Source organism: Schistocerca nitens, chromosome 1 (assembly GCF_023898315.1).
Source record: "Schistocerca nitens isolate TAMUIC-IGC-003100 chromosome 1, iqSchNite1.1, whole genome shotgun sequence".
In the NCBI taxonomy this organism is placed as follows: Eukaryota; Metazoa; Arthropoda; class Insecta; order Orthoptera; family Acrididae; genus Schistocerca; species Schistocerca nitens.
Window position 1 is genome coordinate 657,677,934 of NC_064614.1, and position 19,290 is coordinate 657,697,223.

Genomic DNA, 19,290 nt, shown 5'->3' on the forward strand with positions numbered 1-19,290 from the left:
ACGCTGCCTGCCTTTAGGACAGATACAAGACAACGGTCGCGCCGGCGATGAGTGCTCCGGAGGCGAGTGAGGGGATCTTTTACCAAATAGGTGCGCCACCACTGACTGAACAGTTGTTGTCAGCCTGCGAAATACACACATTAAAAAAAAATTTGCATCACATCTGTTCCCAGAACTCCTGAAGATACACGTTTACTGTGGATATTGTAACACAGACGAAGTCCCTTTGACTGTTCAGAGACGTCACTAAACCCGCCCAAAGATGTAAACAACCATACATGAGCTGCACCTATTACATGGAGGGGGTCCGACAGCCGATAAGTTCCAGTCATTCCACCAGGAAGGAGGTACACGGCTCGTGTTGTCTGTAATTCAACCATGCCTAGACGGTCAATACCGCGTTTCGATCGCATCTGCAGTGTTACTTGAAGGTCTCTCAACAAGGAAAGTATCCAAACATCTCGGAGTGAACCAAAACGATGTTGTTCGAACATGGAGGAGATACATAGACAGGAACTGTCGATGATATGCCTCGCTCAGGCCACCCAAGGGTACTACTTCAGTGGATGACCGCTAGCTACGGATTATGGCTCAGAGGAATCTTGACAGCAACGCCACCATGTTGAGTAATGCTTTTCGTGCAGCAACAGGACGTCCTGTTACGACTCAAACTGTGCACAATAGGCTGCATGATGCGCAACTTCACTCTCGACGTCCACGGCGAGGTCCATCTTTGCAACCACGACACCAGGTACAGATGGGCCCAACAACATGCCGAATGGACAGCTCAGGATTGACATCGCGTTCTCTTCACCAATGAGTGTCGTATATGCTTTCAACCAGGCAATCATCGGAGATGTGTTTGGAGGCAACCCGGCCAGGCTGAACGCCTTAGAGAACTGTCTAGAGAGTGCAGCAAGCTGTAGGTTCCCTGATATTTTGAGGTGGCCGACGTACACCGACGTACGCCGCTGGTGGTCATGGAAGGTGCCATAACGACTGTACGATAAGTGAATGGCATCCTCCGACCGATAGTACATCCATATCGGCAGCATATTGGCGAGGCATTCGTCTTCATGGACGACAATTCGCGCCCCATCGTGCTCATATTGTGAATGACATCGCTCGACTAGAGTGTCCACCATGTTCTCCACACATGAACCCTATCGAACATGCCTGGGATACATTGAAAAGGGCTGTTTATGGAGACGCGACCCACCAACCACCCAGAGAGATCTATGCCGAATCGCCGTTTTTCAGGAATGGGACATTCTTGACCAACAGTGGCTTGATGTACTTATGGATAGTATGTCACGACGAACATAGGCATGCGTCAATGCAAGACGACGTGCTACTGGGTAATAGAGGTACCGGTGTGTACAGCAATCTGGACCACCACCTCTGAACTTCTCGCTGTATGGCGGTACAACATGCAATGTATGGTTTTCATGAGCAATAAAAATGGCGGAATTGTTGTTTATGTTGATCTCTATTCCAGTTTTCTGTACAGGTTCGGAACTCTCGGAACCGAGGCGATGCAAAACTTTTTTAGCGTGTGTATTATACGGCCCTTTGTCATACAGGGTACTATCAGTGCTTGGTGCTGGGATATCTTTCATTTCTCATATACAGTATACTGCATACTACAAATCGATGTTCCGAAATGCTTTTAAAAACATGTTTTATATTATTTTCCTTGATCATTATAAAACAAAACAACATGTTAACAGCACTTGAAACATTAATTTGCCACTAACACACATATTTTACGGGAAGTACGTTGACACAGTTTAGGCTGAACTTTAAGGCCTCCGATACCCAAACTGGTTCAGATTCTGAAACCGAGTGAGGATTCGCAGTGATAAGGCACTAGTATTCACAGCGGCCAGCACATCAGACTCGCATTCGTGATGATAGTGGTTCAGATCACTGTCCAGCCATCCAGATTTCGATTTTACGTGATTTTCGCTAATTCATTCAATATGAATGCTGTGAACAGCAGTACATTTTACAGCAGTACTCAGTCTGCACTTTTGGCTAGTTTCCACCATATTTTAACAGTTTTCGATGTTTCTAAGCTGTTTTTGTGTATTTCTTGCCTTTATTATATTAGCACATGTTTCAAAAAAGATCTGAAGATGTTCATCGCCGAGCGAAACCGGTTGTCTGACGACAAAAAGTTTTGTGATCTTAAGGAAATAAAAAAAATTATTCTACAGTAACATTAGTCAGGTTGTCAATAGTTCTTGTTGAGTCAGTTTATCTCAGTGAAGCAGGTTCTGCTTCACCAAACAATACCATAGATTAGTAGTGTATAATGAAGCTGGCTCTTTATCAGACAGAAGAATCGCAAGCATATTAGATAGGATATTCAGCGTCTCAATTCAATCTGATTTTTCAGAGTTGAGACGGGGGCTTTTTTTTTCCTGCAGAAGGTTTGAAACATTTCTTTTTGTGTCCTTAGATCTAATATGTACATGCATTTCAATGCTGAGAATAGAATAACTCATTTCTTTTATATGAAATGAGACAGCTTATTTACGGCATGCTGGGTTTACATGTTCTTTAAACCTTGTATTAAAATTGCGCCTAGTCAGAAACATATACTTCTAGAAGCATAGAACTCTGAAAGGATATTTTTCTGTTTTAACTTTCTGACAACATATCTCGATACACTCTCAGATTACGGTACTCTACGATAACTTGGTCTAACGCCATTTGGATCAGATGAAAGGAACGTTGATGGACGAACCAATAGCGCTTTTCGAATGGGCAGATAGCGGGCAGACCTTTCCTTGCTGAGGGTTAATTGATCCCTGAGATATTGCAGTGCCTGTGTTGACCAGAAAAGCGATACCAAGTTCCTTCGGAGACGTGTCCATCTCCGTAGGAACAGCCACGGCAACGACCACAGCCGTTATGAAATACATGAAATGTATTCGCTGTTGTTAGTATGGACAATCATCGCCTATATAATGGAATGACGACCAAAAAAATTGTGCCGGAGCGAGGATCGAATCCGGATTTGCCGCTTATCGCGATGTGTCGCTATCCGAGCACGACTCAGAACCAAAGTTCCACATGTCGTCAACTATGTGTGTACAACCTGCAATCGTACATCTATTATTTAATATTCCTGTACAGAGGAGACATTTTAATTGAAAGACGCTTGCCCGTCCATGTCTGCGTTTTCTGAATAACACAGGCACTGCAGTATGGTATTTATCCGTTGACACCGGGCGATCTACTTCCAATTACAAAGTCTCCTCTGTTCGGGAATTACAGGTAGGAGTGCAGGCAAATGGTTGACGACATATGGAAGTTTGGGTCCGGCTCTGATTCTTGCTCGGATAGCCTAATGGTAAGGTGACCACTCGCAATAAGCGGGAAATCCCGGTACACGTCCCGACTCGGCACAAATTTTCATTGTTGTCATTCCATTATGCAGCTGAACATATTTCATGTCTTGATTGATCTCCACAAAATCACTGTCGTAGCCATTCTGCGCAGCTTTATACTGAATAGTGTGGTATTCTCGTTGAAAAGCTTCCTTTTTTTGGGGTATGCTTTGTAAACGGAGTAAAGTGCCCGGTAAGCCGCCCTTTTGTATTTCATGGGATGATTAGAGGATTGATGGATAGTCGTGCTGGCAGTATAGTCTTCCGAAAAGCATCAAAATAGAAAGTAGCCCGTTCCTTAGTTACATGTAGGCCCAAATGCGGTAAGAACTTATCGACACTACGTTCCATTGAACATTGAATTTCATGCTGCAGGGAGTTCAGACGATGCAGAAACTAGTTACAGTTGCTGTTTAAACCTCTATATAGCATAAACACATCGTCTACATATCGCAACCACAATGTAATCCTATCCTTGTGGTCTAGGGATTGGTGATCATATTGAGACTCGAAGTGCGTCATTTAGAAGTTGGCAAGACAATAAGACAAAGGGGACCCCACTGCAAGTCCTTTTTCTTGGATTTACGTACAAACTCCAAACTTAAAATAACTGAGTTTCAAAATGTTGTCTAGAAGCTGTAAAAGATCTTCCAAATCGCCTTCTAGGCGTCCACTAAATGCACGAAAATCCGCGGATACAATTTACTGAACAAATGGCTCTGAGGTCATCAGCCCCCCAAAACTTAGAAGTACTTAAACCTAACTAACCTAAGGACATCACACACATCCATGCCCGAGGCAGGATTCGAACCTGAGACCGTAGCGGTCGCGCGGCTCCACACGATAGCGCCTAGAACCGCTCGGCCACTCCGGCCGGCTTTACTGAATACTTTTTGTAGGGATGTTGGAATACATGTTCCTGACATCAAGCGACGCCATAGTGCCTTCAGGTATATTTATCTTTGAAAACTCAGAAATTAAGTGCTATCTATTTCGGATTGTGGCCTGAATCGGAAGATTAGAGTGTTTATAAATGTACCAAGCCAAAAGTCTTTCCGACTCATAGTCAACCCATTACATGCATTCACAACTGGGCAGCCAGGATAACTATCTTCGTGGACCTTGAAGGTTGCGCTTAGGTTAGGCGCAGGTGGAATGAGAGTACGTTTCCAGAGGAATGAGAGTACGTGTTTTAAAACACTGGGAGCTGTGATGGCCCTCCCCAGAAAGTTTTTTTGTATCAAGATGTAACACGTCAGCCTCAGTTGCAAATAGAAACTAAACTTTACCCAGGTTTCAGCCAAAATAATTTGACCTTCTTCAGAAGCGAGTGACACTAAACTACCGAAGAAGGCCAAATTATTTTGGCTGAAACCTGGGTAAAGTTTGGTTTCTATTTGCAACTGAGGCTGACCTATAACACGTTCAGTCATCAAAGTTGCTGACAGGGCAGCACAATGTTAAAAATTCTTGTTTGTATCACTACAGTGCATTCGCAGTTACATTAAACGACTATTTTATGTATATTTGGAGCAAAAACAATGTTGTGTAAGACTTCAAGCAGAATGGTAAGGATAGTTGGGCTACAGAGTGGTGCAGTTATCATCGTCATGGAAAACTGGACAGCAGCAGAAATGATTAGCGAACAAGTTAACACAGTAAACAGAAGATTTACTTAACCTGTATTTCTCCAAGTGTATGAAGACTCAATACAATTAATGCAGCAAGAAATAGAGTTCAGCCCTCGTTGTCAACAAGGCAGAGGCTCTCTCAGCTGAGCACGAACTGTGGTGACAGAGCCGCGACTGGGCGGCGGCTGCATAGTGTCACGTAACGAAGAGTCTCCAAGAGCGAGTGGGTTGCCTGGCTGCCGTCCTATATTGTGGCGGCAGAGGCGCTCGTCCTCCAGAGCCGTCGGTGGCGTGGCTCAGTGGGCGTCCACCGGATCCCGTACGGCTGCTATCGGCATCTGACGGAAACTTTCAATTCAGTTGCCACATGTGATGTGGTATCCATGTGTAAAACCAAAAATACTATTTGAATACAGGGATATTTTTGCCAGTGAGGCATCTCTGAAATCAGTTAAGCTTGTTTCCAGAATGATATTTTCACTCTGCAGCGGAGTTTGCGCTGATATGAAACTTCCTAGCAGATTAAAATTGTATGCTGGACCGAGACTTGAACTCGGGACCTTTGCCTTTCGCGGGCAAGTGCTCTACCAACTGAGCTATCCAAGCACGACTCACGCCCCCTCCTCACAGCTTTACTTCTGCCAGTACCTCGTCTCCTACCTAGAGCACTTGCCCGCGAAAGGCAAAGGTCCCGAGTTTCAGTCTCGGTCCAGCACACGGTTTTAATCTGCCAGGAAGTTTCAAATGGTTCAAATGGCTCTAACAAGGGAACCTCCCATCGCACCCCCCTAAGATTTAGTTATAAGTTGGCACAGTGGATAGGCCTAGAAAAATGGAACACAGACCAATCGAGAAAACAGGAAGAAGTTTTGTGGAACTATGAAAAAAATAAGCAAAATATACAAACTGAGTAGTCCATGCGCAAGATAGGCAACTTCAAGGACAGTCTGAGCTAAGGAGCGCCGTGGTCCCGTGGTTAGCGTGAGCTGCTGCGGAACAGGAGGTCCTTGGTTCAAGTCTTCCCTCGAGTGAAAAGTTTAATTTTTTATTTTCAGACAATTATTATCTGTCCGTCCATTATGTTTTCTTCCCTTTTTTGGGAGTGATTATCACATCCACAAGAAAACCTAAATCGGGCAAGGTAGAAGAATCTTTTTACCCATTCGCCAAGTGTACAAGTTAGGTGGGTCAGCAACATATTCCTGTCATGTTACGCACATGCCGTCACCAGTGTCGTATAGAATATATCAGATGTGTTTTCCTGTGGAGAAATCGGTTGACCTATGACCTTGCGATCAAATGTTTTCAGTTCCCATTGGAGAGGTACGTCCTTTCGTCTACTAATGGCACGGTTTTGCGGTGCGGTCGCAAAACACAGACACTAAATTTATTACAGTGAATAGAGACGTCAATGAACGAACGGACAGATCATAACTTTGCGAAGATAAAAAAAGTAAATTTCTCACTCGAGGGAGGACTTGAACCAAGGACCTCTCGATCCACAGCCGCTTACGCTAACCACGGGACCACGGCACTCCTTAGCTCACACTCTCCTTGAAGTTGCCTATCTTGCGCATGGACTACTCAGTTTGCACATTTTGCTTATTTTTTTCATAGTTCCACACAACTTCTTCCTGTTTTCTCGATTGATCTGTGTTCTGTTTTTCAAGGCCTATCCACTATGCCAACTTATAACTAAATCTGAGAGGGGTGCGATGGGGAGGTTCCCTTGTAAGCACTATGGGACTTAACATCTGAGGTCATCAGTCCCTAGACTTAGAACTACTTACACCTAACTAACCTAAGGACATCACACATACCCATGCCCGAGGCAGGATTCGAATCTGCGACCGTAGCAGCAGGCCGGTTCCGGACTGAAACGCCTAGAACCGCTCGGCCACAGCGGCCGGCAGGAAGTTTCAGTTAAGCTTGTTATTTGACTTACAGGTAAATCATACTGTCACTTATAGACGTAAAAATGAATCTAGGACACTGCAGTGTACTATTAAGAACCGGTACACCAGTAGGCAGGTCCTGTCCAGGATACTGCTGGTAGATGATCGCTCTGCCTTCTCGACCAGACAGAGAAGTGATGACAATTACTCGCGTTGCAGGCGTGGGTGCCGGCGCGGGCTCGTCGCAGGCTGACACGAAGAGCCACTACCGCGGCCACAAGATGTCCGTCTGGCTCAACCTGATACCGCAGCTGCACCGGCCCGGCGGCTCCGACCTCAGCATGCGCCACCACCACTTCCAGGAGGAGGGCGCCCAGTTCTACGATGGTGAGTACTGCAGCCCAGGCGCCCAACACAAGCGGCTCCCTTGCGCCTTAACTGCTGAATACATACGTAGTGAGATGCTCACTACTCTAGCACTAATAGATATACACTGCTTGATGATTTCTAGAAACGGGTAAATGCTTCTGTCTGGATCTCGGCTAGGTAAAGCCCTTTCTTACAGGTTAATAAGTATTGAACTATGAAATAAAATCATCATAACATCTGAACGGTTTGCGTTAGGACGTTCGAACTGTACGGTTGGGTGCTGGGCGTGATGGGAATTAGTATTCGCATTATGGTATGGTTTAGCGACGAAGCCCATTTTCAGTTGGATGGATTCATCCACAAGCAAAACTGGCGCATTTAGGGGACTGAGAACCACCAATTCGCGATCGAAAAGTCTCTTCACTGTCAACGGTGACTGCCTGGTGTACAATGTCCAGTCACAGAATAATCGGTACGATATTCCTTGATGGCACGGTGATTACCGAACGATATTTGAAGGTTTCGGGAGATGATTTCATCCCCATTACCCAAAGTGACTCTGATTTCAACAAGATGTGGTTCACGCAAGACGGAGCTCGACCCCATCGAAGCAGGAGAGTGATGTTCTGGAGGAGCACTTTCGGGACCGCTTTCTGGCCTTGCGTTACACAGAGGCCACTAGTATAGGCCTCGATTGGCCGCTATATTCTCCGGATCTGAACACATGCGCCTCCTTTTTGAGGGGCTTTCCCGAAAGTCTGACTGGTTTGATGCAGCCCTCCACGAATTCCCCTCCTGTGCTAACCTCTCCATCTCAGAGTAGCACTTGCAACCTACGTCCTCAATTATTTGCCGGATGTATTTCAATCTCTGTCTCCCTCTACAGTTCTTGCCCTCTAGAGCTCCCTCTAGTTCCATGCAAGTCATTCCCTTTTGTCTTAACAAATGTCCTATCATTCTGTCTCTTCTCCTTATCAGTGTTTTCCACATATTCCTTTCCTCTCCGATTCTGCGCAGAACCACCTCATTCCTTACCTTATCAGTCCACCTAATTTTCAACATTCGTCTGAAGCAGTACACGCTGCGTCCGTCTTTGGTTATTTTACTGCCTAGGTAGCAGAATTCTTTAACTTCATCTACATCGTGACCATCAATCCTGATGTTAAGTTTCTCGCTGTTCTCATTTCTACTATTTCTCATTACCATCGTCTTTCTTCGATTTACTCTCAAGCCATGCTGTGTACTCATTAGACTGTTCATTCCGTTCAGCAGTTCATGTAATTCTTCTTTACTTTCACTCAGGAAAGCAATGTCATCAGCGAATAGTATCATTGATATCCTTTCACCTTGAATTTTAATTCCACCCCTGAACCTTTCTTTTATTTCCATCATTGCTTCTTCGATGTACAGATTGAACAGTAGGGGTGCAAGGCTACATCCTTGTCTTACACCCTTTTTTAAACGAGCACTTCGTTCTTGGTCGTTCACTCTTATTATTCCCTCTTGGCTCTCGTAAATATTGCATATCACCCATCTCTCCCTACAGATTACCCCTACTTTTTTCAGAATTTCGAACATCTTGCACTATTTTACATTGTGGAACGCTTTTTCCAGATCGACAAATCCTATGGACGTGTCTTGATTATTCTTTAGTCTTGCTTCCATTATTAATCGCAACGTCATAATTGCCTCTCTCATGCCTTTACTTTTCCTAAAGCCAAACTGATCGTCATCTAGCGCATTCTCAATTTTCCTTTCCATTCTTCTGTATATTATTCTTGTAAGCAACTTGGATGCATGAGCTGTTAAGCTAATTGTGCGATAATTCTCTCACTTGTCAGTTCTTGCCGTCTTCGGAATTGTGTGGATAATGCTTTTCCGAAAGTCAGATGGTATGTCGCCAGACTCATACATTCTACACACCAACGTGACTAGTCGTTTTGTTGCCACTTCACCCAATGATTTTAGAAATTCTGATGGAATGTTATTTATCCCTTCTGCCTTATTTTACCTTAAGCCCTCCAAAGCTCTTTTAAATTCTGATTCTAATACTGGATCCCCTATCTCTTCTAAATCGATTCCTGTTTCTTCTTTATCACATCAGACAAATCTTCCTCCTTCTAGAGGATTTCCACTTATCCGCTCTCTCCTCTGCATTTAACAGTGGAATTCCCGTTGCACTCTTAATGTTGCCACCCTTGCTTTTAATGTCACCGAAGGTTGGTTTGACTTTCCTGTATGCTAAGTCTGTCCTTCCGACAATTATTTCTTTTTCGATGCCTTCATATTTTTCCTGCAGCCATTTAGTCTTAGCTTCCCTGCACTCCTATTTATTTCATTCATCAGCGACTTGCATTTCTGTGTTCCTGAGTTTCCCAGAACATATATGTTTTTCCTCCTTGCATCAATCAACTCAAGCAATTACTTTCTTTGTGCCTATCTTTTCCTTCCCAACTTTTGTGATGGCCCTTTTTAGCGATGTCTATTCCTCTTCAACTGTACTGCCTACTGAGCAATTCATTACTGCTGTATCTATAGCCTTAGAGAACTTCAAGCGTATCTCGTCATTCCTTAGTACGTCCGTATTCTACTTCTTTGCCTATTGATTCGACCAGGTCTTAAACTTCAGCAATAATCCCAAAACCATTGCTGATCTGCTACTCATGAAGTCATCGATGGCATCGATGTTCCGACACTTCCGCGAGTCATGCAGAAATTCGCTATTCGTCTGCACCACATCATTGCCAATGATGATAATCATATCGAAGATGTCATAACCTAAATCTGAATATATGTAGTGACGTTTATGTGTTGAATTAAGTATGTGCACGCCGTAGTTTGTAACTAATTTACGGTTTTTTTCCTATAGTTCAATAATTGTCACCCTATACGAAAGCCACTTGGCCGCCTTGCATGTCACATTTTCTTTTGGGTCATCAATCTTAAGACTGGTTCGATGCGGGCTCACAACGATTTCCTTACTTCTGCCAACTTCTTCATTTCAAACTAGCACTTGCACCCAACTTCCTATATTATTTGTTGGATGTACTCCAATCTCCATCTACCTCTCAGTTTTTGTCATCTATGTTACCTCTAGCATCAAGTAAGCAGCCGCGCGGTTTGAGTCGACGCGTCACAGACTGCGCAGCCCCTCCTGCCAGAGGTTCGAGTCCTCCCTCGGGCATGGGTGTGTGTTGTTCTTAGCATAAGTTAGCTTAAGTAGTGTGTAAGTCTAGGGACTGATGACCTTAGCAGTTTGGTCCCTTAGGAATTCATACACATTTGAACATTTTGAACCATGTAAGCTGTTTCCTGATATTGTAACACATGTCGTATCATCCTGTTTCCTTCTTCTTGTCAGTGTTTTCCGTACACTCATTCCTTACCTTATCAGTTCACCTAATTTTCGACATCCTTCTGTAGTACCGCGACTCAGACGCTTCGATATTCTTTTTTATCCGTTTTACCCAAAGTCCATGTTTCACTACCATACAATGCTATGTTCCAAACGTTCATTCTCAGAAATTTTTTCCTCAAATTAAGCCCTTTATTTGATGTCAGTGAATTATTCTTGGCCAGGAATACCCTCTTTGCCTATGATAAATTACTTTTGATGTCATCCTTCGTTCGTCTGTCATGTTTTATTTTGCTTCTAAGTAGAATTCTCTAACTTCATCTACTTTGTGGTCACAAATTTCGATATTAAGTGCGTCCTTAATCTCATATCTGTGACGTGTCATTAGTTTCGTCTTTCTTCAGTTTACTCTCAGTCCATATTCTGTACTCGTGAGACTCCTCATTCCATTCTAGAGATCCTGTGTTGCTTTCTCGCGTTCTATGAGTGTAGCAATGACACCACCAAAACTTATCATTGATTTTCTTTCACCCTGAATTTTCTTTTAAGTTCTTCTGCTGTCTTTTTTAGAAACTTAGATTAGTGAGCTATTACGCTCACTGTGCGATAGTTCTCAGATTTATCACCCCTTTCTACCTTTGGGTTTGTGTGGATGATATTTTTCCGAAAGTCTCATGCTGAGTCTCCAGTCTCATAGATTCTACAGATCAACGTTAATAGTCGTTTGATGGCACTACTCCGAAGATTTCAGGAATTGCGAAGCAATGTTATTTATCCCTTCTGCTTTATTCAGTTGTAAATCTTCCAGAGCTCTGTTAAACTCTGGCTTTAATACTGGATGCCATATCAAGTCCCATTTCTTCTTGTGTGACGTCATCAGACACGTTCTCCCGTTCTTAAAGAGCTCTTTATATTTGCACCCTTACTTTTAATTTCACCGAAGTTGTTTTGACTCTATATGCTGAATAAGTCCTGCCGACGGCTATTTCTTTCTCGATTTCTTCACACTCTTCGTGCGACCATTTCGCTTGGCTTCCCTGTTATTTCTTTCCTAAGTGACTTACATTGCTGTATTCCTGTCTTCTCCTGAACAATCTTCTATTTGCTTCTTTCGCCGATCACTAAACGTTTTTCTTCTTGTGCCCCACGTTTCTTCGCAGTTACCTTCCTTATATCTGTGTCTGTCTGACCAACTTCCGTGAATATTCTGTTTAAAGCTGTCCATTCCTCTTTAACTGAACCGCCTACCGTTGTATTCATTATGGTAGTATCTACTGCTTTAGACAATTTCAAGTGCCCCTAATTATTCTTCAGTAATTCAGTATCACACTTCTTTCCGCACTGATTCTTCCTCACTTTTTTCTTTAACTTCAATTCACTCCACAGTATTACTAAATTGTGATCCGAGTCTGCGCTGTCTGATAAATAGTATTCACACAACGCTATGTAAAGCGAAATTGTTCACTAGGTATCACGAGAAGCGGACCCGCCAGTATACAAGGAGACGGGCAGCATTGCGTTGTCAGTAGAGGAACAGTAACGGCAGAATGAGTCAGTCAGGAGAACTCAGGACTTTGCACGCGGACTAGTCGTTGGATGTCACTTGAGAAACAAATCCATCAGGGACAGCCACACCCTTCTAACGCTGCTTGTCTGTTGTTGATGCGATAGTGAAGTGGAAACACAAGGGAACAACCACAGCTAAACCGAGACCAGACTCTCACGAACCGATGGATGGGAACCGTAGATCATTGTGAAGGTTGGGTGCAAAAAATAACATGAAATCGGCGAGTGGAAACACTCCCGAGTTTCAAAGTGTTGACAGCAGTCCAGCTAGCACAGTGACCGTGCGTAGGGAGTTTGAAAGTATGGTGTGTAGTGGTCGAGTGGTTCCCCACAAGCCACTCATTTCTGAAGTCTGTGAAAATCAAGGCTGTGAGACGACTCAAGTGATCAACACGCTGTGACAATTCGATGGAAGGGTTTGGGTTTGGTGAATGCCCGGAGAATTTTATCTTCCGTTATGTGTAGCGCCAACAGTGAAGAACAGAAGCAATTGTGTTGTGGTAAGGGGGTATTTTTCGTATAAATAGTGTGCTCCACTTATTGTGCTTGAGAAAATGCTAAATGAGGAATGATAAGAACACATTTTGCAGCATTTTGTACTGCATTCAGCAGAGGAGCTGTTCGCTCCCTGTCATAAACCAGCATCTGTGAGACAATGGTTTGTGGGTAATAACATTCCTGAAAAAGATTGCCATTCCCAGACTCCAGAGTTGAACACAACAGAACACCTTCGGAACGAGATACGTCGACTTCGGTCCAGGCCCTAGCTATCAACAACACTGCCTTCTCTGGCAGAATTTCCTGCCATTACCCCACAGACATTCAGACTCTTCATTTAAAGGGTCCCAGAAGAACTTGAGTAGTCAAAAAGGCGAAGGGGGGGATACACTCGTTGTTAAAGTCCATTAATAGGATTCGAGATACTTTTGATCATAAAGTGTATATCTGCTCCTGGGTACGCCTTACAATCCAATATGCAATTTCTGAATCTCTGTCTGAACATAATTTTTCTTTTTGTCATCAGTCTACTGACTGGTTTGATGCGGCCCGCCACGAATTCCTTTCCTGTGCTAACCTCTTCATCTCAGAGTAGCACTTGCAACCTACGTCCTCAATTATTTGCTTGACGTATTCCAATCTCTGTCTTCCTCTACAGTTATTGCCCTCTACAGCTCCCTCTAGTACCATGGAAGTCATTCCCTCATGTCTTAGCAGATGTCCTATCATCCTGTCCCTTCTCCTTCAGTGTTTTCCACATATTCCTTTCCTCTCCGATTCTGCGTAGAACCTCCTCATTCCTTACCTTATCAGTCCACCTAATTTTCAACATTCGTCTATAGCACCACATCTCAAATGCTTCGATTCTCTTCTGTTCCGGTTTTCCCACAGTCCATGTTTCACTACCATACAATGCTGTACTCCAGACGTACATCCTCAGAAATTTCTTCCTCAAATTAAGGCCGGTATTTGATATTAGAAGACTTCTCTTGGCCAGAAATGCCTTTTTTGCCATAGCGAGTCTGCTTTTGATGTCTTCCTTGCTCTGTCCGTTATTGGTTATTTTACTGCCTAGGTAGCAGAATTCCTTAACTTCATTCACTTCGTGACCATCAATCCTGATGTTAAGTTTCTCGCTGTTCTCATTTCTACTACTTCTCATTACCTTCGTCTTTTTCCGATTTACTCTCAAACCATACTGTGTACTCATTAAACTGTTCATTCCGTTCAGCAGATCATTTAATTCTTCTTCACTTTCACTCAGGATAGCAATGTCATCAGTGAATCTTATCATTGATATCCTTTCACCTTGTATTTTAATTCCACTCCTGAACCTTTCTTTTATTTCCATCATTGCTTCCTCGATGTACAGATTGAAGAGTAGGGGCGAAAGGCTACGGCCTTGTCTTACACCCTTCTTAATACGAGAACATCGTTCTTGATCGTCCACTCTTATTATTCCCTCTTTGTTGTTGTACATATTGTATATGACCCGTCTCTCCCTATAGCTTACCCCTACTTTTTTCAGAATCTCGAACAGCTTGCACCATTTTATATTGTCGAACGCTTTTTCCAGGTCGACAAATCCTATGAAAGGGTCTTGATTTTTCTTTAGCCTTGTTTCTATTATTAGCCGTAACGTCAGAATTGCCTCTCTCGTCCCTTTACTTTTCCTAAAGCCAAACTGATCGTCACCTAGCGCATTCTCAATTTTCTTTTCCATTCTTCTGTATATTATTCTTGTAAGCAGCTTCGATGAATGAGCTGTTAAGCTAATTGTGCGATAATTCTCGCACTTGTCAGCTCTTGTCGTTTTGTTGCCACTTCCCCCAATGATTTTAGAAATTCTGATGGAATGTTATCTATCCCTTCTGCCTTATTTGACCGTAAGTCCTCCAAAACTCTTTTAGATTCCGATTCTAATACTGGATCCCCTATCTCTTCTAAATCGACTCATGTTTCTTCTTCTATCACATCAGACAAATCTTCACCCTCATAGAGGCTTTCAATGTATTCTTTCCACCTATCTGCTCTCTCCTCTGCATTTAACAGTGGAATTCCCGTTGCACTCTTAATGTTACCACCGTTGCTTTTAATGTCACCAAAAGTTGTTTTGACTTTCCTGTATGCTGAGTCTGTCCTTCCGACAATCATATCTTTTTCGATGTCTTCACATTTTTCCTGCAGTCATTTCGTCTCAGCTTCCCTGCACTTCCTATTTATTTCATTCCTCAGCGACTTGTATTTCTGTATTCCTGATTTTCCCGGAACATGTTTGTACTTCCTCCTTTCATCAATCAACTGAAGTATTTCTTCTGTTACCCATGGTTTCTTCGCAGCTACCTTCTTTGTACCTATGTTTTCCTTCCCAACTTCTGTGATGGCCCTTTTTAGAGAAGTCCATTCCTCTTCAACTGTACTGCCTACTGCGCTATTCCTTATTGCTGTATCTGTAGCGTTAGAGAACTTCAAACGTATCTCGTCATTCCTTAGTACTTCCATATCCCACTTCTTTGCGTATTGATTCTTCCTGACTAATGTCTTGAACTTCAGCCTACTCTTCATCACTACTATATTGTGATCTGAGTCTATATCTGCTCCTGGGTACGCCTTACAGTCCAGTATCTGATTTCGGAATCTCTGTCTGACCATGATGTAATCTAATTGAAATCTTCCCGTATCTCCCGGCCTTTTCCAAGTATACCTCCTCCTCTTGTGATTCTTGAACAGGGTATTGGCTATTACTAGCTGAAACTTGTTACAGAACTAAATTAGTCTTTCTCCTCTTTCGTTCCTCGTCCCAAGCCCATATTCTCCCGTAACCTTTTCTTCTACTCCTTCCCCTACAACTGCATTCCAGTCGCCCATGACTATTAGATTTTCGTCCCCCTTTACATACTGCATTTCCCTTTCAATATCCTCATACACTTTCTCTATCTGTTCATCTTAAGCTTGCGAAGTCGGCATGTATATCTGAACTATCGTTGTCGGTGTTGGTCTGCTGTCGATTCTGATTGGAACAACCCGGTCACTGAAATGTTCACAGTAACACACCCTCTGCCCTACCTTCCTATTCATAACGAATCCTACACCTGTTATACCATTTTCTGCTGCTATTGATATTACCCGATAATCATCTGACCAGAAATCCTTGTCTTCCTTCCACTTCACTTCACTGACCCCTACTATATCTAGATTGAGCCTTTGCATTTCCCTTTTCAGATTTTCTAGTTTCCCTACCACGTTCAAGCTTCTGACATTCCACGCCCCGACTCGTAGAACGTTATCCTTTCGTTGATTATTCAGTCTTTTTCTCATGGTAACCTCCCCCTTGGCAGTCCCCTCCCGGAGATCCGAATGGGGGACTATTCCGGCATCTTTTGCCAATGGAGAGATCATCATGACACTTCTTCAATTACAGGCCACATGTCCTGTGGATACACGTTACGTCTCTTTAATGCAGTGGTCTCCATTGCCTTCTGCATCCTCATGTCGTTGATCATTGCTGATTCTTCCGCCTTTAGGGGTAATTTCCCACCCCTAGGACAAGAGAGTGCCCTGAACCTCTATCCGCTTCTCCGCCCTCTTTGACAAGGCCGTTGGCAGAATGAGGCTGACTTCTTATGCCGGAAGTCTTCGGCCGCCAATGCTGATTATTTATCAAAATTTAGGCAGTGGCGGGGATCGAACCCGGGACTGAAGACGTTTTGATTATGAATCAAAAACGCTACCCCTAGACCATAATACAAAAAAAAAGTAGTTGAAATGGTTCAAAGTACTATGGGACTTAAGGTCTTACGTCATCAGTCCACTAAAACTTAGAACTACTTAAACCTAACTAACCTAAGGACATCACACACATCCATGCCCGAGGCAGGATTCGAACCTGCGACTGTAGCAGCCGCGTGGTTCCGGACTGAAGCACCTAGAACCACTCGGCCACAACGTCCAGCAGACCATAATGCAATCCAGCTGAAATGTCCCAGTGTCTGCTGGTCCTTCCCAAGTATATCACCTCCTTTTCTGATTTTTGAACACTGAATTCGATATCACCGACTGAAATTTAATACAGATCTCAATTAGTCTTTCACCTCTATGATTCCGGTAATACAGTCTTCTGTTCTTTGCCTTACAACCACGTTCCAATCATCCATGTTGTTAGACCATCACTTTCCTTTACACACTAAATTACCCGTTCAGTATTCTCATATACTTTCTCTCTCTCTCTTTTCTTCTCCACTTGTAACATCAGCGGTTACACCTGAACTACTATTGTTGATTCTGATGACTGACTTTATCACTGAATTGTTCGCAGTAATTCAAATCACTCTCTGACCCACCTTCCTTTTCATAACGAATCCTACTGCCATTATACCATTTGTTGTTGCTGTTGATATTACCCTAGACTCATATGACCAGAAATCCTTATCGACTTTACGTTTCACTTCACTGCCTCCACTATATTTACACTGTCTTTGAATTTCCCTTTCACATTTACTACCTTCCCCACAACTTTCAGGCCTCCGACATTCCACGGCCCAACTTAGAACGTCATGCCTTTGTTGGTTACCCAATCCTTTTTTCATAATTATCACGCCCTTGGCAGTACCCTCCCGGAGATCCGAAAAAGGGACTAGCATGTAGTTTTTTCCAGAGGAAAGATCATGAAGACATTTTTTCCAACAGCAGGTCACATGTCCTGTGGATATCTCTCATGCTGTGGTTTCCACTGCCTCCTTTGTGGTAACGCCGTTGATCATTGTCGTTTCTTTCGCCCTTTATGGCCAATTTCCCATTCCAAAGGAACTTGGAACCTCTGTCCGCTCCTCCGCCCTCTTCGACAAGGCAGTTTGCAAAACAAGGATGACTCCTTATACCGGAAGTCTTTGGCCCCCATTGCTGCTGACCTACCTCCAAAATTTAAGCAACGGCTGGTTTCGAACCTGAGTCTTAGGACGTTTCGATTAGTAGTTAAATATGTTTCTATCAGTAGTCAAAGACGCAATCCGTTTACTTTCATTTATTGCTCAGTATGTATTGGCATAGGCATACAAAAAGCAGAATCGTGTATCGCTACTCTGCTAACGAACTTTCATTAATGAACTCTAACACTGACTCAACCTTTTCACAATTTAAATAAATCCCTTACAGGTTGTTAATTAACAAAGAATCTGAGCATTATCGTTTCTTCTATGCTGTATGTGGCAGAAGCCTCAGTTCTGAAAAAAGAAAAATGGTCTTCGGCCCCTATAACAATATATTTGGCACCAGCTCCAAACTGCATGCAGTACCCTTCGATGTCCGGGAACTGTTAGCTTTTCCCTTTGCATTGTTTGTTTTAGCAAGCTGACGTGTTATTGAAGGAAGCTTCTTTTTTAAGACTGCACTTGGTTTCAGACCGGATTTTTAAAAGATTTTTTTTAAAGTTCGCATAACTTTGCGTGAATTTCTTTTGTTTGCGATAACTCATGATGATGCGTTGTGAGGTTCATTTTCTTCTGTTAGAATATAGTGAACTGAATGGTTTCTGGCATCTGGGCTTATGAAGTCGGCCGGCGTTACCGTAGTTAATAACGTTCTGCTAATGTTTGCTAACTTTTATCGTGGAACAGCCCATATTTCTTTGGGATTTTCGGGTACAAATCTGTGATAATGAGTATCTGTCGAAATGCACTTGATACCCATTTGCATGTTTGCAAGATTTGCGTGCGTTTTTATTTTGTTGATAGTTTATGGTTAAGTGCAAAATACCACGATGCTTTCATCTGCAATGGAAAATTGCACCCAGCCGGATCTTTTTTGTTTTAGTTTTATAATGTTTCTTTTTGCCTCATTGGTTTCTGATACATCCCTCTCCATTTCGTCATCTCCTTTTCAGATATCTTCATTGTAAGGTAACAGTGTTTTATTAATAAGTATTTCAGTTGGTAGAGATCGTTCCCTATGTATTGTACGTCGATACATGTGTCCTACTCATGGGGGTAATCCTAGACCACGGCTGCGATCCCGTGTAAGTCATACCGTACTAAATGTAGAATGGTGTAATAAGTGTGTGTACAGTGCAGTGTTTGTGTTGCATCCGCAAGTCCTTTATCCGCCTCACCAGGTACTGGGACATTATAACTACTTTAGCCCGTTCTGTAGGTCTACGTTAGACTTATGATGTTGGGCTTTCGCTTCGTCTGAATTTACGTCTGCTGACGTCGGTTTTCGTGTATTTCATAGAACGTAGAGGACGATCGTGACACATGTTAATACAATGTACTCTGTCATATTCTGGATACGTTCCTGTAGTTCCAACTTTCTATCGTAGTTATAAAACGGATTTTGTAAAACTTTATGCAGAATATTTCCCCAACATTGGGACACATATCTTGCATACTGTTGAGGGTTACTAATAGAATTCGTTTATAAAATAAAAATGTACTAAAATATAACATTATATCAACGTACGACAGTTATCAGTATATTAAGCGATGCACAGTGTATTTGTAAATAAATGTATGAGAAACTTTGACAGTTACGCGGATAAAATGTTATACTGAACATTATTAGTGTTGTATGTGATACACAAACAG

The 19,290-nt window shown here is 42.9% G+C and overlaps 1 protein-coding gene and 1 non-coding gene across 2 annotated transcripts in view; one reads left to right on the forward strand and one right to left on the reverse strand.

Annotated features, from left to right (window-relative positions):
- Positions 1 to 19,290, forward strand: part of LOC126193633 (neuroligin-1-like) — a 196,558-nt gene that overhangs the window by 86,906 nt on the left and 90,362 nt on the right. The window contains exon 5 of the mRNA XM_049932707.1: positions 7,144 to 7,311. Coding sequence (XP_049788664.1) covers positions 7,144 to 7,311 — 168 coding nt within the window. The remainder of the gene's footprint in view (positions 1 to 7,143; positions 7,312 to 19,290) is intronic.
- Trnas-cga (transfer RNA serine (anticodon CGA)) lies at positions 5,562 to 5,636 on the reverse strand. Its single transcript has one exon. It is a non-coding gene; the product is annotated as a tRNA-Ser (tRNA).